Genomic DNA, 20,079 nt, shown 5'->3' with positions numbered 1-20,079 from the left:
AAGTCATCTCCAGCGCGTGGCCTAGATGTTGGATGACTCATTGGGTTGAGAACCTTTATCTTTCTGCTGTATTTTGATATATGCTTTCATTTTGAAAGAAAGTCGTGGAAAGGCAGTAATACGCAACAAGTACGAAAACAAGTGGGGTCACACAACGGGGCCCACACAACTTGGGTCCGCATCACCCTGGGGCCGCGCACCTGCCATTCCACCAGAGGGGCGGTCTGGGCCCGTTTCGGCCCTTCCGGCGGAACCCGCTTTGGAGCCCCGGAGGGGCCTCGGTTTCCGAGCCGGGGGTGGCGATGGGGGTGGAAGGTGAGGGGAACAGCCGAACGGCTCCCGGCCAATGGCAGCTCCTGAACTTACACCTCGAGACGTCAGCGCTGCTGTGTAAACGGATGTCACACAGCTGGCTCGGAAGTGTCTCCTCCCGCCTCCGAAAAGGGGCGTGCGTGCCGCGTCCTCTGAGAAACCTCCGGCGACAGCAAGGAGGGGCGCGCGCCTCACCCCGCGAGCCCCGTACCCTCGCCGGCCGGCTTCCTCCCGCAGCCCCACTCTGGCAGTCGCCCCGGGTGAGCAGCCGGGCGCCGGCGTCCCAGGCTCGAGCGCGCCGCCGCCGGCTCCGCCCCCTCCCAGAACGGGCCGCGCGCTCCTGCGGCTTCGAGCCGTGTCGCGGGCGCGCGCGCCGCCGGCGGATCCGCAGTTAAAATGGTCCGAGCAAGACCCGGCCTTGCCCCTGCCGCCGCGTTGACTGACTGAGCCGGCAGGCCGAGCCCGGACTGGTCGCCTAGCCGGCAGGCTCGCTCGCTCGCTCCCTCCCTCGCATCCCCAAAGCTCGCGCCCATCGTTCTCCCGGCTTTCCTGGGCAAAGCATGTAGCCCCCGTCGGGCACCCTGGCGGCCCGCAGCTGACGCCCCCCCCACCGTCGCGTGTGTGCCCGTGTGTGCGTGTGTGTGCGCAGGGCGGGCGACCCCGCCGCGGGCCAGAGGCCGAGCCAGCGAGCGGCCTGCCCCGCCGCCGGGAGCCCGCCTCTCTGGGCCTCCCTCCCTCCCGTCCTGGTCCCCCTCCTTGGGGCCTTCTATATGGGCCACCTTCTCTCGAAGGAGCCGCGTAACCGCCCGAGCCAGAAGAGGCCTCGCTGTTGCAGCTGGTGCCGCCGCCGGCGCCCTCTCCTCAGGCTGCCCCGCCGGACCCCGGCCAAGGCGCCACCTCAGCCGGCGGCGCCCCGGAGCCGGGACTGCTTCTTCCGCGGGCCCTGCATGCTCTGCTTCATCGTGCACAGCCCCGGCGCGCCCGCCCCCGCCGGCCCAGAGGAGGAGCCGCAGCTCTCGCCGCCGCCGCCGCCGCGGGACGGGGCCTACGCCGCCGCCTCCTCTCAGCACCTGGCGCGGCGCTACGCGGCCCTGGCCGCCGAGGACTGTGCCGCCGCCGCCCGCCGCTTCCTGCTGTCGTCGGCCGCCGCCGCCGCTGCCGCCGCCGCCTCGGCTTCGTCGCCCGCCTCCTGCTGCAAAGAGCTGGGGCTGGCCGCGGCCGCCGCCTGGGAGCAGCAGGGCCGAAGCCTCTTCCTGGCCAGCGTGGGGCCCGTGCGCTTCCTGGGGCCGCCCGCCGCTGTGCAGCTCTTCCGGGGGCCGCCGCCGCCGGCTGACCCCCCTACGCCCCCCGAAATGGTGTGCAAGCGGAAGGGGGCCGGGGTCCCCGCCTGCACCCCCTGCAAGCAGCCCCGCTGCGGCGGCGGGGGCTGTGGCGGCGGCGGTGGGGGGGGAGCGCCTGCGGGAGGAGGCGCCTCACCGCCGCGGCCCCCCGACGCCGGCTGCTGCCAGGGCCCCGAGCAGCCACTCTGTCCCCCGCCCTCCTCTCCCACTTCCGAAGGTGCCCCCACCGAGGCCGGCGGGGACGCAGTCCGAGCCGGGGGCACCGCCCCCTCGTCCGCCCAGCAGCAGCCTGAATGCGGCGACGCTGACTGTCAGGAGTCCCCTGAAAACCCCTGCGACTGTCACAGGGAGCTGCCCTCCGAAACCCCAGACATCAACCAGCTGCCGCCGTCCATCCTGCTCAAGGTGGGTCTGGGCGAGAGGCGCAGGGATGCCGGCTTTCCCCAACCCCGGCCCCCGCCCCCGAGGTTTTCTCTCTCCTCCCCCTAAGCGCGGAGGAGGGGGGTTCCCTGACAGCCCGGGGACGTCCGAAGGGGAGACTGGGAAGCCAGGGGGGCCCATGCTGCTGTCCTAGTTTTTGAAGTAGAAAAACTTGGGAATCTGCCGAATATCTTTTAATAGTTTGGGGGTGTTCACCCACAATTCAGGGTTCATCTGTTATTAGATTCCCAACCCAGTGGTTTAGAAACTGGGTGGGTTTTCTGTGAAATTTTTTTTTAAATCAATTTGTACCTTGCTCAAAGTGTAAGCTTTCCATGTTAGTATTTGAAAGTATTCAAACATTACTTTCAGGCTTAATAGCTGCTAGTTAACGTCAGTAACAATGAACTTTTATTGAGAGTTTACTATGCTCAGGCACTGTGCCAGAACTTTATGTATATAATATCTCATTTATTCCTCCAATTAACGCTGTGCGAGAAGTACGTTAACATCCTTATTTTATACAAGAAGAAACTGATTTTTCAGTTCTGTGGGCCAGGGTTTACAGTAGTGAGTTAGGCAGACGTGGTCTTTGCTCCTGTGTAGCTAACAATCTCGTGGGACTTGAAGAGGTTGAATGACTTGTGCAAGGTCACACAAAGGGCAGATCTGGGTCTTGAGCTAGGGAATTTAGGCCAACTCGACTTAAAAACTTTGTTTATGCTGTGTTGTAATGCCTTCCTACATTTTAACCTTACATAAAAGCAGACAAATTACCAGAAGTGAAGGACAGATGTATTTTTGGGTGGGTGAATAGAGGTAAGTGTCCTGTGTGAACTTTGTCATTTTCAAATACTAGGGAGATTTTGTGGTTTTGTCAGTGCTGGCGACAAACTTTGTGATAGTTTGTATTATTATTAATTTAAATTCTTTTTTCCTCATTTTTTCTCTTTTCTTGCACTCTTCCCTATCTGGAGCTTAATAAACATAAACCTTTTTCATTGTGGATGATACTTGAGACTAGCCATAAATAACCTTGATAAAAATATGGCTACTTTTATTGTTACTAAAATAACTGTCATCAGTTACAATTGTTACTGTCACCAGTATACTTTCTGCATATTTATAATCTTGTGTGTTTGAATCTGTTTGTGTTATTAATGTTCTTGTGAATAGTACAGCAAAAGAGTGGGAAAGCTTACATTTCCTTCTGTCAAAATGTAATGATTTAACTCTTATGGAGGTACATTTGTTGAAAGAGTAATTGCCTACTCTTTGTGCAGAGCTCCATTTTAGGGTGGAGGGAACTTTCTCCTGTAGTTTAAATCAGTGGATGACATGGATAAATATCAACAAATATTTGTTATAGAGATTTGATTGCGGTCTTCTTATTTGGCAAGTAAGACCATTTAAAAACGAATTGAAACCCACATACTTTCTACTTACACCATTATTTCATGGGGTAAAGAACATTTTAATATCAAAAAAAAGAAAGGACATCTCATAATAAAGAGAAACCCTATAGAATAAATTTATTCTATGTACTGCGTTGTTCTTTTTTACATTTTTGTTGTGGATTGTTGAAAACTTGGTCTAAGGGACATTTGGGGATTGCCCATGAACGTGCTCTGTTGTGTGTATTTGGACATGTTATGTAGATTTTCATTCCTTGCATTAGAAATTCAAATAAAGAGTCTCTGTCTGAGTCTCATGGTCCTAGTGGTATTCAGCACGAAGTGAGTTGTACTGTCTGAGATGAATTGAAATAGAAATTATTCAGTGTCTGCCAACCCCCACTTTTGGACACAGAGGCTCTGTGGATTCATATCTTGCTCATTGTTCTTTCTCCTCCCCTAAGTGCAGTGCCTGGCATATAGTAGCATTCAATAAATATTTATGAAGGAGTGAATGATCAGGTGTTTAGAGTTTACGCTGAGACCGAAGGTGACTATGCCATACTATGCCACTAAGAGAAGTTTCTAAGGAGTGTTCATATTCTGACTCAAGGTATTGTTTGAACCACAGTAGAGCCATGTGATGGTGAAAGGGTTCTGGCTCTGCTTCTGGTAAGGACTGGAGGCGTTTGGCTTGAAGAAGAGAAGACTTAGGGGAGCTATGACAATTTTTTTCCTGGTATTAGAAGAGTTGTTGCATAGAAAGGCACTAGACCCATACCCCCATTGAAAAAACATTCTTAGAAAGTATGCCCTGCTCCCCTTATGGATCAATAACATTTTCTTTTGTGCTAGCAGTTTACTATAGTTGTAAAACAAAACAAAACAAAAAGATGGGAAGGATTTGGGAAAGAAATGTGAGGAAATGTGATTTGAAGGATGTTTTTGGGGAAAGCTACCATACTTGCCCAATTCTTTTAAGGTATGGCAAAAGAGAAAAACTAAACTCTATGTTACTTCCTTCACAGGCCAGTTTTGGCTCAATATCAACAAGTTTGTCTCTATTTTACTTTTATATGAGTAATAAATATTACTTGCTTTGAAACATTAAAAAAATGCAGCTAGCTGCACATGCCTGTAGTCCCAGCTACTTGGGGGCTGAGGCAGGAAGATCACTTGAGCCCTCAAGTTGGAGATCAGCCTGGAACATAGCAAGACCCCATCTGAACAAAAAAGGCAGGGGACAGGTAAACCCCAAGTTTGCCTTGTTTCACCCCTACTCTCCCATCTAATTTCCTCTCTAGAGGTAACTAACCACTATTACTAGTTTAGATTTTTTTTTTCTAGACCTGCACTGTCTAGTACGTTAGCCAGTGGCCACATATATTTAAATTCCAAGTAGTCAGAATGAAATAAAATTTAAAATTCAGTTTTTTAGTCATAATAGCCACACTTCAGAATTTATAGTCATATGTAGTTGGTGGCTACCATACTAGACCACTATGCAGATCTAGAACATTTCCATCATTACATAAAGAATTATGTAAGCCTTCATAGATTTTTTCATAAATGGTATCAAGATGTACATGTTCTGAAATTAAAAACAAAAATCTTGTTAATATGATTTGGAGGTCTTTCCTTATTAGTGAGTGTACAGTTTCCTTCACTCTTTAACTGCAACATAGTATCCCATAGTATTATGCTGTATTGTATTTCTTTCTTTCTTTTTTTTTGTTTTTGAGACAGAGTCTGGTTCTGTTGCCCTGGCTAGAGTGAGTGCCGTGGCATCAGCCTAGCTCACAGCAACCTCAAACTCCTGGGCTTAAGCAGTCCTTACTGCTTCAGCCTCCCGAGTAGCTGGGACTACAGGCATGCGCCACCATGCCCAGCCAGTTTTTTCTATATATATTTTTAGCTGGCCAGATAATTTCTTTCTATTTTTAGTAGAGACGGGGTGGAGATGGGGTCTCGCTCTTGCTCAGGCTTGTCTCGAACTCCTGAGCTCAAAAGATCCACCCGCCTCAGCCTCCCAGAGTGCTAGGATTATAGGCGTGAGCCACCGTGCCGGCCTGTATTGTATTTCTTTGGCTCTTAATGGGTGTTTCCAATTTTTTACTACATACAGTGCTTATAGATGTTTCCTATGCACATGTGGTCATTACTGGAAATCAGAATTATGTAACTTCAGAACAGGAAGAGACTTTTGAGGTTATTTAGTCACTCCTCCTCCCCTTTTATTCGTGAAGAAACAAGCCTAGAGAAATGATACGGCTTACCCCAAGACATTTTAGTGAATGGCAGACCCTGGGCTGGATCGCAGCTCAGTGTTTCCAGGTACAGAGATCTTTTTCAGGTATCATTGTTTAAGAGGGCCTGAATAATCTCTCAGGGATTTTATGAAATGGATTACTGAATTGTGGGGGACTTACATTATATGACTTTTAAACCACCATGAATCAGAGCCTAATTTTATAATTGGGTCTGTAGGGTTTAGCTGTGGTCTTTAAACGTAGGCAATTTGAGAAGCAGAGTATGGCTCTTCAAAGTCAACTCTGGGGGTAGCATTTTCTCAAGTACTTAATTAAACCTGTTATAGTTGGTCTTTGGTTAATGGATTGTTTTGGAGCAAATAAGCAAGTTTCAGCCTTTGCTACCTGTTGCCTTTATAACTAAGTGATTCTGCCTACTGATAGCACAATTAGATTTTTATCTGATGGAACTTCTATGCAAGAATTTTACCAAATGCTAGCAGTGGAATACTTTAAGTAGTTACTATTTGAGTAATTAGTTATCTTGAGATCTATATTTAAATATTAGAGACTTTTTGTGCTATATGTTTAGATATCTTGATGCCTCTTAGCACACCTATTTGTTTCCAAAGGAGACTAGGTGGGAGACCCAAAATCCATCACCACCATTAGAAAACCACTTCATAATGCATTCACCTCTGTTACTGTGTCAGTGCATATTAAATCTTTATTTTTATAGGTTTATCATCAACAGGTTGCTTTAGTGGTCAAGGCAGAGTTTTGTTAGTTTAAATGTGCTTTGAAGGAAAGCTTGTTTATGTACCTGATCTATTTTTTCCAGATATGAAAGCAGGGATGAAGATACATGGAAATGGGAGTCAAAGAAGAAAAGTAATACCTCTCTTTAAAGCTTTGAGTGTAGATTAGTAGTGGGTAGGAGAAATTAAGTTATATGCCATTTCATGAGTCCTTGATTTAAGGCACCAATGACCAGATTATGGAAGGAATGTCTGTGGAGTTCTAGGGATGGTTTTAGTCAGTGCTGAAGTGGAATGTCCTTAGGAAGTCAGGTTCACTATTTTTCTTGGCTGAGGCATGCCAGGTAGTCTTGATTAACTGAATTAGGATACCAAAAAGTGACATTTATTTTCTTCTCATTTAAGAAGTCTGTAAGTTTTGGTGCCTTGTAATGAATAGCTGTCAAGGGGGTAACCTTGAGCCTTTCTTTGTTAGTTTGGGGTACCAGGTTGTATAAATGATGGGGAGAGAAAGGGGTGATAAATAAAGGCAAATATGGAAGCATTTCACTTTAGCATAAAAATTGTTTAGCTTTGGCTAAATATAGTATTTTATACTTATCACGCACTTATTAAATTCCTTTTCACTTGGATAAACAAAACTAATCTTGATCCATTGGGATTAATCAATGATCTATGGTTTATAAAACTCATAGCACTCTTACAGAAAAGAAAACTGACATTCAAAGAACATAGGAACCAAAGTTAGACATGTTTCAAACAAGGTGCTGCATGGTTCCAGGGACCATGCCCAACATATTGTTTGTTAATGCACTAATTAGCTCTTTAAGACTACATGATCCTTTAACCTTAAACAAATGATCTAGTCTCCCTAAGTCTTTATTTTCTCATCTAGAAAACAAGGAAGATGGACATAAAAATGTCTAGGTATGGCTACATGAAGAGCTTAGTGAATCCTGTTCAAAAAAATGAGTATTAAAACTAAAATTGCCCAAAACTATTTGGACTCTGGAAATCAACCAAAAGCAGATAAAAACTGAGAGGCATTAATTCTTAGGAAAACTTTTAGAGCTTCAGGTAAGAATAGTGGAGGTCTACAGCATTCTTGCATGGGGCCCCAACAGTGACCTCCTGCCCAGCACATTTGGCAAGAGCTGTAGTTTGGAAAACCAGCAGTTTTGCTTCCAAAGTGCTGACTCAATTTGGAGCAATGAGTAGAAACCTTTATTTGTCAACTAAAAGTGGTGAACTTAGGAAAAAAACAAGGAAAAACCACGCATTTGCTAGTCTTAGGTTGTGGTGCCAGGTGGGTTGAGTGAGACACTAGCCTTAAATTAAACAGGCAGACCCTGGACATGAAAGAAGGGATAATCTTTCCATACATACTGGCTTATTGTGGAACTATGTACATGTGCAGGGGAGACCTGAGTGTCCAGCAGAAAGCAAGAGCCAAGATCAGATTTGAGAATTGGCTAAGCCTTGAATGTGCTCTTCTTAACCCCCACGCAGATTGAAGAGCAGGCTCGACATGTTTGTGCATAACTTTGCCAATTAACTAGCTGAAAACTAAGCTATGTAGACACAGGGTGACTTCCCTAGGAAGCCAGACTAAAAAATATAAATGTGAATTAAAACCTGAGCAGAGATATCCATACTGCAGGGAACCTAGGTTCTATGTTTAAAAAAAAAAATCTCAGAAATATTAAATTCTGCAGTTGCTACAATATGTTATCTAAAATGTCTAGTTTTTAACAAAAAATTTTGAGACATGTTAAGAGACAAAAATATGTACCATACTGAGGGAAAAAGAAAGCAGTGAATAGAAAGTGACTGAGTGGGCCCATATATTAGACTTAGCAAAGACTTAAAATTGCTGTTATAAACATGTTAAAAGAATGAAAGGACACATTATTCAAGTAGTTATATGAGAATATGGTGACAATGACCCAACAAATGGGAAATCTCAATAAAGAAATGGAGGCTATAAAAAACTATCTTATTCTTTTTGATGCTATTGTAAATGGAAGTACTTTCTTAATTTCGTCTTCAGATTATTCATTGCTAGTCTATTAAAATATTTGCTTATTCTAAAATTTATTTTTGTGTTTATTCTCTGGAATTTTCTGGATATAAGATGATGACATTTGTGAATAGAGAATGTTTTAATTCTGACTTTTCAATGTGGATGACTTTTATTTCTGTTCCTTGCCTAATTGCCCTCACCAGAATCTCCAGTACAGTGTTGCCTATAAGGAGTGTAAGCAGACATCCTTGTTTTATTCCTGATCTCAGGGGGAAAAACTTGCACAAACTTTTGCCACGAAGTATATTAACTGGGGATTTTTCACAGGGGCTATTTTTCGGGTTGAGGAAGTACTATTTTATTCCTAGATTTCTGAGTATTTTAATCAAGAAAGGGTGTTGAATTTTGTCAAATGCTTTTTCTTGCATCAGTTGATATGACCATTTCTTTTTACTTTTATAAATTTGGTGTGTTATATGGATTTTTTTCACATATTGAACATTCCTTACATTCCTGGAGTAAACCCCGCTTGGTCATGGTGTAAATCCTTTTTATATACTGCTGGATTTAGTTTGCTAGTATTTTGTTGACGATTTTTGCATCTGTATTCATAAAGGACATTAATCTATACTTTTTTCTGTGATTTCTTTGTCTGGCTTTGGTATCAGGGGTAGTGCTGGCTTCATAGAATGAGTTAGGAAGTGTTCTTTTATCGTCTAATTTTTGGAAGAATTTGAGATGGATTGGTGTTAATTCTTTTAAGACACATCACCAATGAGGTCATCTAGTTCTTTGTTGGAAGTTTTTTGATTACTGATTCCATCTTTTTACTTGCTATATGCCTATTCAGATTTTCCATTTCTTTTGAGTCAGTTTTTGTAGTTTGTATTCTAGGAATTTGTCATCTGTTTCACCAGTTTGTTGGCATACAGTTGTTCACAGTAGTCTTTTATAATTCTATTTTTGTAATGTCCCTCTTTTCATTTGTGATTTTGATAATTTGAATCTTCTCTCTTTATTCTTAGTCTAGCCAAAGGTATGCCAATGTTGTTGACCTTTTCAAAAAACCAACTTTTGGTTTTGTTAATTCTATTTTTATCTGCTCTCATTTTTATTTCCTTCCTTTTTCCTGATTTGTGTTGAATTTTCTATTTTTTTTTGTAGTTCCTTAAAGTGGAAAGTTTAGGTTATCAATTTGGGATCTTTTTTTTTTACATCTTTTTTTTTGTTTACATCTATATTCCATTATCCCATAGATTTTACTAAGTGTTTTTGTTTTCATTTATCTCAAAGTATTTTCTATTCCTTATGGTTTCTTCTTACTCATTAAGATTGTGTTGTTTAGTTTCCACATAGTTATGAAATTCCCAGATTTCTTTCCATCACTGATCTCTAATTTCATTTCATTGTCATTGGAAAAGATACTTTATATGATTTCAATCTTTTAAAATTTATTGAGACTTAATTTGTGGCCCAGTATGTGATCTATCCTTGAGAATGTTCCATATGCACTTCAGGAGAATGTGTATTCTGTTACGTGTAGATGTCTGGTAGGCCTCATTCAGCTTAAGTTTTATTCAAGTCTTCAGTTTCCTTGTTTATCTTTTGTCTGGTGGTTCTATCCATTATTGTAAGTGGGGTGTTGAAGACTCCAAAAATTATTATAGAACTGTTTATTTTTTCCCTTCAATTCTGTCAGTTTTGCTTTATATATTTTGGGATTCTGTTGCTATGTGTATACACTTAATTATTATATCTTTTTGAAAGATTGACCCGTTTTTATCACTGTATAATTTATTTGGTCTTTTGTAACATTTTTTGTCTTAATGTCTATTTTGTCTGACATTAATGTAGACACTCCAGCCCTCTTTTGGTTGATATTTTTCCTTTCTTCTCTCCTTTCCTCTTCTCTTCTCTCCTCTCCTCCCTCCTCTCTTCTCTCTCCTCTGTATCTACTAGTGAGTACATCCTTTTACTTTTAACCTGCATGTATCTTTGGATCTAAAGTGAATCTCTTATAGATAGCATATATTTGGATTATGATTTTTTAATTCCATTTTGTCATTCTTTGTTTCTTAATTGGAGAGTTTAGTCCATTTATGTTTGACATAATTACTGATAAGGAAAGACTGCTACCATTTTGGTTTTTTTTCTGTATCATATATTTTTTGTTCATTAATTCCTTTAGTGCTATTCTTTGTGTTAGATATTTTCTAATGTAACATTTTGATTCCTTTCTCATATGTACATATAATTCTCATATTTTATATGTATATATATTATAGAGAAAAATAACTACATATGTATATCTTAGTATTTGCCCTGGGGGTTATAATTTTCACCATATTTTATAACTATCTAGTTTGAATTAATACCAGTTCAGTTTCAGTGGTATGCAGAAACTTTGCTCCTATATTTATGTTGTTATTGTCACATATTACACCTTTATATGTTTTGTGCCAGTCAACATAGATTTATAATTATTATGTAAGTTGTCTTTTATATCGTAGGAAGTAGGGGGGGTTACAAACCAAAAGTACATCAATACTGACTTTTATATTTACTGATATAAATACCTATCTTTACTGGTGTTCTTTATTTGTTCATGTGATTTCAAGTTACTATCTGGTGCCCTTACATTTCAGCCTGAAGGACTCCCTTTAGCAATTTTTTTAGGGTAGGTCTACTAGTGACAAACTTCTTATTTTTGTAAATCTGGAAATATTTTAATTTCGCTTTATTTTTGAAGGATAGTTTTGCCAGATTTAGAATTCTTGGTTGACAGTTTTTGTTTTCTTTCAGCACTTCAAATATGTTATCCAATTGTCTTCTGGCCTCCATGGTTTCCAAAGAAAAATCAGTTGTTAATTTTACGGAGGATCCTTAGTTACATTTTTTTCCCCCTAAGTTATTTTTCTCTTGCTGTTTTCAGGGTTCTTTGTCTTTGTTTTCAACAATTTGTTTATGACATAGCTTGGTGTGGATCCCTTTGCATTAATACTACTTGGAGTTCATTAAGCTTATAAGTTAGATTCATGTCTTTCATCAAATTTGGAAAGTTTTAGCCATTATTTCTTCAAATATTCTTTCTACCTCTTTCACTCTCTCCTACTTTGGTGACTCCTATTATGTAAATGTTAGCATGTCTCATGATGTTCTACAGGTATTTTAGGCTCTTTTCATTTTCCTTCATTCTTATTTCTTTGTTTCTCACACTTAGTAATTTCAATGGACTTATCTTCAAGTTTGCTTATTCTTTCTTCTTATGGGGTTTGAGGGATGCTAATGCAGAACAAGGAAAGAGGTATGACCACAAGTGGCAGTAACACACAACAAGCTTAACTGGTGGCTCTTGGACAGGTTTACATGAGAGGAAAAGTTTTTTACTATATAAGACTATACAGAAGCTTAGAGCAAGGAGAGCACCATTCAGAAGGGGAGGAGGGCAAGAAAACTCCTGGGGAAAAGGAAAGTTAGAAAGGGGGCTTACTTGTCTAGTTGTTGTAACTCAGAAACATGCTGGTGAGTCTCTGGATCAGAAAACTCCAAAGCCTTGGGGTCTTACAACTTTAAGGCCTTGTCTCATCAGGTAACAGCTGTCAGGTGAGGATTTGCAGGGTATGTAAAGCAGGCAAGCTCTAAATGGCTAAAGATAATTTGATGTGTATGTAAAAATTTAAGTTTGGCACTAGTGGTCTTTTTGAGCTAATGAGTCTCATCCTGTAGTGAAAAAATAACCTAGGGTCCAATACACAGTGGCCATCTTTGGCTCATTTTATATAACACTTCTGCTTGTTCTAATCTTCTATTGAATCCCTGTAGTGAATTTTTTATTTCAATTATTATATGATTCAATTCCATAATTTTTATTTGATTTGTTTCTATAATTTCTACTTTTTATTAATATTCTCTATTTGGTGAAACATCTCTACTTGATTTTTGTGGTTTCCTTTAGTTCTTTGTACATGGTTTCTTTGAGCTCTTTGAGAGTGTCTTAAATTGTCAATTTCTTGTCTGTGTCTAGTAAGTTTAATGTATGGGCTTCCACATGGACAGTTTCTATTAATTTATGTTTTTCTTGTGAATGAACCAGCAAACTTTAGCCCTGTGTATGACATATTTTCTGCCAGTTTTTATAAATAAAGTTTTATTGGCATAGAGCCATGTGTATTCATTTATGTACTGTCAGTGGTTGACCTCAATTCCAAGCTAGGTGATAAAAGGAAAAAAAACAAGGAAACTCATCTTTGTTATTGGTCGTTCTTCAAATTTTGCCACTCTCCACAATTCATTCATTATTAACTTTTTAGAGTCTTGAGGTAATTACTTTTAGTATGTTGTCCAAAGAGTTTTGGTTGTAATTAGTATGAGTAAGAGGCTGTAGTGGGCTTAATCTGTCTTTGCTGCCATTGGAGGCAAAGTCACTAGGTGATTCTTATGTGTATTCTGTACTTCGCGCTAGACCCTTTTGAAAAAAAACAGTGGTTGTGAAAGAGAAAGATAATTGTTTTCCCAAGGCTCAAGATTTAAAAATAATAGAGATTCTAGCTTATATGTCTACAACTTTTGTCTGTATAGAGGTAAGTCATTTGAGGTCATAGTTATTATAGGAATCTTTTATATACAACATAGGTCCTTGAATCATGTTCTTTTGCTCATCATTTTATTATAATGTTGATGAGAAAAAAAATTAATTCCTGGTCAGGGTCACCGTGTGGAGTTTGCACATTCTCCCCATGTCTGCGTGGATTTTCTCTGGATTCGGTACTCTGGTTTCTTCCCATATTGCAAAGCTGTGTACGTTAGGTTGTGATTAAGCTGTGCACGTGTCTAAATGGTCCCAGTAGGAGTGGGAGTGTGTGTGTGAGTGCAGCCTTCCATAAAATGGCATCCTGTCCAGGGTGGGTTCCTGCCTTGTGCCCTGAGCTGCCAGGATAGGCTCCAGCCACCTGCAACTCTGAACTGGAATAATTGGGTAAATGATTATCTTACTTGTTTCTATTATTTCTTAAGTGTATGTGTAGCTCACATTTATTTTAATGTTTAATATTAGAAGTGTGTTGGTCTTTAATTAGAAGTTTGGTGTTGTTTTTGTGACTGGAAATATGCTGTAGGAACCTAACTCTTGTGTGTATCAATTAGCCTATAAAAAATTGGTTTCGTTATATGTGTTTCAGTTAAAGTTGCAGCTTCCAAGAATCTTTTCATGATATTGAGGATTTACTGTATTTTGTTCCAGACACTGTTCCAGAAACTAAATTTGTTTAGTTTTCACAGTAACCGTATAGGTAAATACTATATTATCCCCATCTTAAAGATGAGGAAATCGAGGTACAGGGAGGTTAGGTAATTTGCCCAAAGTTACATAGATAATAATTGATAAAGCCACGATTTAAACCTAAGATAAGGCAATTTAGTGTTAGAGTTCATGTTCTTTTTTAAAAATTTTCAGTTAGTGTTGTGGAAATGTTCATACACAAACCAAAGTCGAAACTAGTGTAATGAACCCTTCATGTATCCTTCATCTAGCTTCAAGAGTTTTCAATGTTCTGCATTTCTTATTTTATCTATCTTCTACCAATTCTTTTGTTTTCAATAAAGTATCTGAAAGCAAATTCTAGGTATTATATCATTTCAGCCGCAAATGCTAAAATATATATCTAAAATGGATAACAGTTTCCACACACACACACACACACGTATATGCCTATTCTCTTCCCCTCTTCTTACATAAAACGTAACATCAGTCCATGTTCTTAGTTCCTTTGCCATACTTTCTCTTTGGGGTGGTCTCTTTTAACAACTTTTTAAATAATGGCCACTTGTATTCAAGATGATTTTCTTTTTAAAAAGTTATTTTTTTTCTAACAAAAGCCTTTCCTATGCTTTGAAAATGTTTAGCATATATTTTATGGCTCCTTTTTTTTTCACAGATATTTTCCAATTTGTCCCTGGATGAGCGGTGCCTTTCTGCATCACTGGTTTGCAAGTACTGGCGTGACCTTTGCTTAGATTTCCAGTTTTGGAAGCAGCTGGATCTTAGTAGTCGTCAGCAGGTATGGGATCTAATTCTAAGAAACACTCAAGTTAACCTACTCAAAAAATATCTTTATTCCTCTTCAGCAATTTCCTCTGTGTTGTTTTTCAAGGTAGTTCAAATAACTATAATCTACAATTTTGTGCTTTTGTAATTTTTTTTTGTGTGTATGTAAGTTAAACCTATGTTCTCATGGTGAACAAGATAGTTTTTACTATAGAGTGGTAATTTGGGGTCGCCTTTTAATCCTTTTTGTCTTAGTTATTTTTGTTTTCTCTCTTTTTCATTACCTTTAAAAAAGTTATTAAACCTTTTTCTTTTTGGGGGGTGTCATATCATGAATATTAGTTTAAGAGTGGAAAATGATGGCAGACATTTATATAATACTGCCTCTGTGCTGTGTACTCTTCCTGAGGGCTTTATACATACTAATTCATTTGATCCTCCCAGCAACTCTATGACTATTTCTCTGTTTTATAAATGAAGAAATGGAAGTAAAATGGGCTAAGATAACTTTTTTTAAAACTTTCCTTTTGATGGATTTTCTAATCCTTGCCATTGCTCAGCTGCCTAATATGTCTATATGGTGGCATACATTAGGAAAAAAGACAAGAGTTTATAGTGCTTACTACAAACAGTTAGTTGAACTTGTTGGATTCAGTCTTTAAAATTTGGTAGTCAGTATCTGGCATTAGAAATATGTATAAATATCCAATAAGAATAGGATTTTATTGAAATACTAAACCTGCTCTGAATCCTTCCATGGTATATTACCAGTGGTATGCACAACTGGCTTTCAAAAAAAAAAAAGCCCTGAATGATTATATTTGCCAATTTCTGTGGTATAAGTACTCCCATCTCCATCATGGCCAATTCCAGCTGTGCATGTTATGCCACTGAATGCCGATTTGGAAAGAGGTGCGCACTGTAAGCTCTTGTTAGTTGATAAGAGCCAGCTCCAATGCACCACTGGTAGTATGTGCTTGTGTGTGTATAACAAACACACTTTAAACAAACTAAGCAAGTTCCAGAGCATTTGTGTATAAATTGTTTCTGTTTCTATTTTTCTGCCTCCTTGATAAAAAGTTAAAACAATTGTGGAATTAGTTATTTACTTACTTGGGTTTGTGAAATTTGTGTCCAAGGAGAATGATGAGAAGTTAGTTGTGGCTAATAGAGTGGAGAGAAGGTTAAGTATGAAGTAATCCATTGACTCATTACTTCATTACTCTTGGATGTCTGAGCTATTTATTATGAACTCAGACTAAGAATAGCTTTCCCCCTCTGCTGGTAATAAAGTGTGGATATGAAAAAAATATAAAATAAAGGGAGAGGTATGTCAGAGGTTTAGGTTTTCAGGGAACTGTCTATATTTATGCTTTCCCAACAAACATAAACAAAGATAGTTTCATCTTTGGCCCTTACTCCAGTGCTGCTCAATACTCCAGTTCTTTCCTTCTAAATTTCAAGTACATTTCTCTCTCCACGATTTTTACCCAAAGGATTTGAATAATGTTAACTCTATTTCCCTTTTTGGAATTGTGATTGGGCATGGGACCTGTAGAGGCTGATTTTTTTTTTAAAATTCATATGGTCATATGAGTTTTTCACCAGATAAATTTTAAGGCTACTTTTATATTTAGCATCGAGTCTTCTGGGAAAATTTTTGACATGGGCATTTATTTCTATGCCATCTTTGGTGTTTTTGTATATAAAATGACATATTTTCTAAGCTATAAATTAGTTACATGTGAGGTAGCATTCTGATAGAAATGGTAAAACAATTGAAATTTATGTACTGTGGTATCATCTGATATGAAGTGTAAAAAGTCAAGATTCATATATCATGGTAACTGATGTACAGTATTTCCTGTGTTAAAAATAGGGAACAAAGCATTTAAAATCTCTATATAGTTTTGTTTGTCATTTTACCACACTAACAACCAATTCTCCAACACCGCTTGGTGTCCAACAATTCAATTCAATTCTGACACTAATTCCCAGAGTTAGCACAGACCCCACAGGTTAAGGTCTCAGTCTTGTAGGACTGTCCCCACTTCAGCTCTCAGTTGCAAGTCCCAGGAGCCACCCATACTTCTCAGTGATCAGCTATAAATTCTAGAGTTCCCCTAATCTACTCAGTTATCATAATTAGCTATAAGTATTCACAGAACTCAGGAAAATGTAATACTTACATTTATGGACTTATTATAAAGGATTCAGCTCAGGCCCACCTAAACGGAAGAGATGCCTAGGGCAAGGTGGTATGTGCCACCCTCCCAGTACTTTGATGTGTTTACCAATTGAATCTCCTTGTTCAAGAGTTTTTATAATATAAACCTATCTCTAGCCTTTCTTTCCTCCCTGGATGTTGGAAGTGGGGCTGAAAGTTACCATCATCTGATCACCTGTTTAGTCTTTCTCATAGCTATTCTCCATCCTGAAGCTATATAGGGGGCCTACTTTGAGTCACCTCATTATTATAAACCCAGGTGTAGTCAAAGGGGGCTTGTTATGAATAATAAAAGACATTATCACCCAGGAAATTCCAAGGGTTTTAGAAGCTCTGTTTTAAGAACTGGGGACAAAGATCAAATATATTTTTTATTATACCACAATTCTTGTTATGCTTTAATACTAAGAATGTTTTTCTTTTGATTGTGTTTTTCATTCTATAATCCAATTATTATTTATTGGGGAAAATTCAGCAAAATAACAGGAAGTAAATTATTACTTTTAACAAATGTTTAAATTTATCGCTTATTTTTCTCTCATAGGTCACTGATGAATTATTGGAAAAAATTGCATCAAGAAGTCAGAATATAATTGAAATCAACATTTCTGATTGTCGCAGTATGTCTGATACTGGCGTATGTGTTTTAGCATTTAAGTGTCCTGGACTTCTTAGGTATACAGCCTACAGGTGTAAACAACTTTCTGACACCTCTATTATTGCGGTTGCCTCTCACTGCCCTTTACTTCAGAAAGTACATGTAGGCAACCAGGACAAACTTACTGATGAAGGACTCAAACAGGTAAATTTTAGCATTTATAGAATGATTTTACTTATATTAATTCAAAATGTTTTCTTGCAGTAACAGTTTATAAGGTTATATTAAAAATAATGCTCAGGGACCAAAGTAAGTCATCTTTTTTATGTACCAGTGCATATTTGTTTAGGTTAGTGAACTGGAGTGTCATGGTTATTATCAGTAAATTAACTTTATTGTGTTTTGTAGTGAAAACCTGAACTTTTGTGACCAGCCATTTTATTAATTTATGCTTTTGTAACTTACATTTTATGACAAATTTTGCTTTAGGTAATAGTTCACAGTTTGGGTCAGCATGAGGTGTTAAAAATTAACTTTTTATATATATATATGTGTTTTATTTCAGCATATTACGTGAGCACAAATGTTAGGTACATATATTGCCTTTGCCCCACCCAAGTCAGAACTTCAAACATGTCCATCCCCCAGACGGTGCGCACTGCACCCATTAGGTGTGAATATACCCATCCCCTCCTCCCCTCTCCCACCTGCTTGACAACCGATGAATGTTACTACTATATGTGCACGTAAGTGTTGATCATTGAATACCAATTTGATGGTGAGTACATGTGGTACTTGTTTTTCCATTCTTGTGGTACTTCACTTAGTTGAATGGGCTCCAGCTCTATCCAGGATAATACAAGAGGTGCTAGATCACCATTGGTTTTTGTAGCTGAACAGAACTCCATGGTATATATACCACAACATTTTATTAATCCACTCATGTATTGATGGCACTTGGATTGTTTCCACATCTTTGCAGTGTGAATTGTGCTGCTATAAACATTCTAGTGCAGATGTGTTTTTTATAGAATGTCTTTTTTTCCTTTGGGTAGATGCCCAGTAATGGGATTGCTGGATCAAATGGTAGTTCTACTTGTAGCTCTTTGTGGTATCTCCATATTACTTTCCACAGAGGTTGTACTAGTTTGCAGTCCCACCAGCAGTATATGAGTGTTCCTATCTCTCCACATCCATGCCAACATTTGTTGTTTTGGAACTTTTTGATAAAAGCCATTCTCACTGGAGTTAAGTGATATCTCATTGTAACCTTGATTTGCATTTCCCTGATAATTAGAGATGTTGAGCATTTTTTTCATATGTTTGTTGGCCATTGTTCTGTCTTCTTTTGAAAAGTTTCTGTTCATGTCCTTTGCCCACTTATTAACAGGGTTGTTTGATGTTTTCTTGCCAATTTTCCTGAGTTCTATATAGATTCCAGTTGTCTGCCCTTTATCGGATGTGTAACATGCAAATATTTTCTCCCATTCTGTAGGTTGTCTGTTTGCTCTTGTGATAGTTTCTTTGGCTGTGCAGAAGCTTTTTAATTTGATCAGGTTCATTTATTTATTTTTGTTGTTGCTGTGATTGCCTTTGGGGTTTTCTTCATAAATTCTTTGCCTAGGCCAATGTCTGTAAGAGTTTTTCCAACATTTTCTTCTAGAATTTTCATAGTTTCATGCCATAGGTTTAAGTCTTTTATCCACCGTGAGTTGATTTTTGTAAGAGGTGAGAGGTACAGATCCTGTTTAAGTCTACATGTCGCTATCCAATTTTCCCAGCATCATTTATTGAATAAGGATTCTCTTCCCCAGTGTATGTTTTTGTCTGCTTTGTCAAAGATTAGATAGCTATATGAGGATGATTTTATATCTGGGAACTTTTAATTCCTCTTTTATATTACTAGATGACACACGTGTCTTTAAACAGTGGTCCCCAACATTTTGGCACCAGGGACCAGTTTCGTGGAAAACAATTTTCCTATGGACTCAGCGGGAAGAGGGAGATGGTTTGGGGATTATTTAGGAGCATTACATTTATTGTATACTTTATTTCTATATAATGAAATAATTATACAGCTCACCATAATGCAGAATCTAATGCTGCTGCTGATCTGACAGGAAGTGAATCTCAGGCAGTGATGCAAGTGATGGGGAACAGTTGTACATACAGATGAAGCTTCACTGGCTTCCCCCCACTCACCTCTGGCTGTGTGGCCCAGTTCCTAACAGGCCACAGACCAGTCAGAGTCCCAGGGTTTGGGGACCACAGCCTTAAAATATCTAATTGTTTTAGTGTTTAAATGGAAGTCCAAATTCAAGGGTATAAAATGAAGAAGGTGATAATTACCTATATTTGGCACAATAATTATATTAAAAATAGTGTTATACATACTTTATATTTGATACACTTCCTGGGGAAATGGTATTTAACGTTTCTTGACTCTGAGTAGATTATTCATTGAACAAGTGAATATCCCTAAATTTAAACATTATATAGAAATTAAATGAATGTATTAGAAGAAAGTTGGGAAGACTCTGTCCTAAATAGTGAATACTGGGTGTGTCAATCTGATTTACATTAAAATGTTATCAATTTATAAGGGAGCCTATTTCATTTATAAAGAAAAATTGTGCAATAATAGTCTTGTTTTAATGTTTTTTTTATTTCTGCCACATATAGGGTTATTCACTAGCAAAGCATTTTATGATATTC

General features: G+C 39.3%; 1 protein-coding gene across 1 annotated transcript in view; it reads left to right on the top strand.

Moving 5' to 3' along the window:
- Positions 1 to 674: 674 nt before the first annotated feature.
- The window catches only part of FBXL17 (F-box and leucine rich repeat protein 17), a 485,075-nt gene continuing 465,670 nt past the window's right edge, over positions 675 to 20,079 (top strand). The window contains exons 1-3 of the mRNA XM_045566275.1: positions 675 to 2,057; positions 14,430 to 14,552; positions 17,311 to 17,568. Of these exons, the coding sequence (XP_045422231.1) occupies positions 1,083 to 2,057; positions 14,430 to 14,552; positions 17,311 to 17,568 (1,356 nt within the window). The 5' untranslated portion in view covers positions 675 to 1,082. The remainder of the gene's footprint in view (positions 2,058 to 14,429; positions 14,553 to 17,310; positions 17,569 to 20,079) is intronic.

This window comes from Lemur catta, chromosome 12 (assembly GCF_020740605.2).
Source record: "Lemur catta isolate mLemCat1 chromosome 12, mLemCat1.pri, whole genome shotgun sequence".
NCBI classification, from domain to species: Eukaryota; Metazoa; Chordata; class Mammalia; order Primates; family Lemuridae; genus Lemur; species Lemur catta.
The sequence above is the reverse complement of the archived record's forward strand: the minus strand, read 5'-3'. Positions and strand labels throughout refer to the sequence as shown.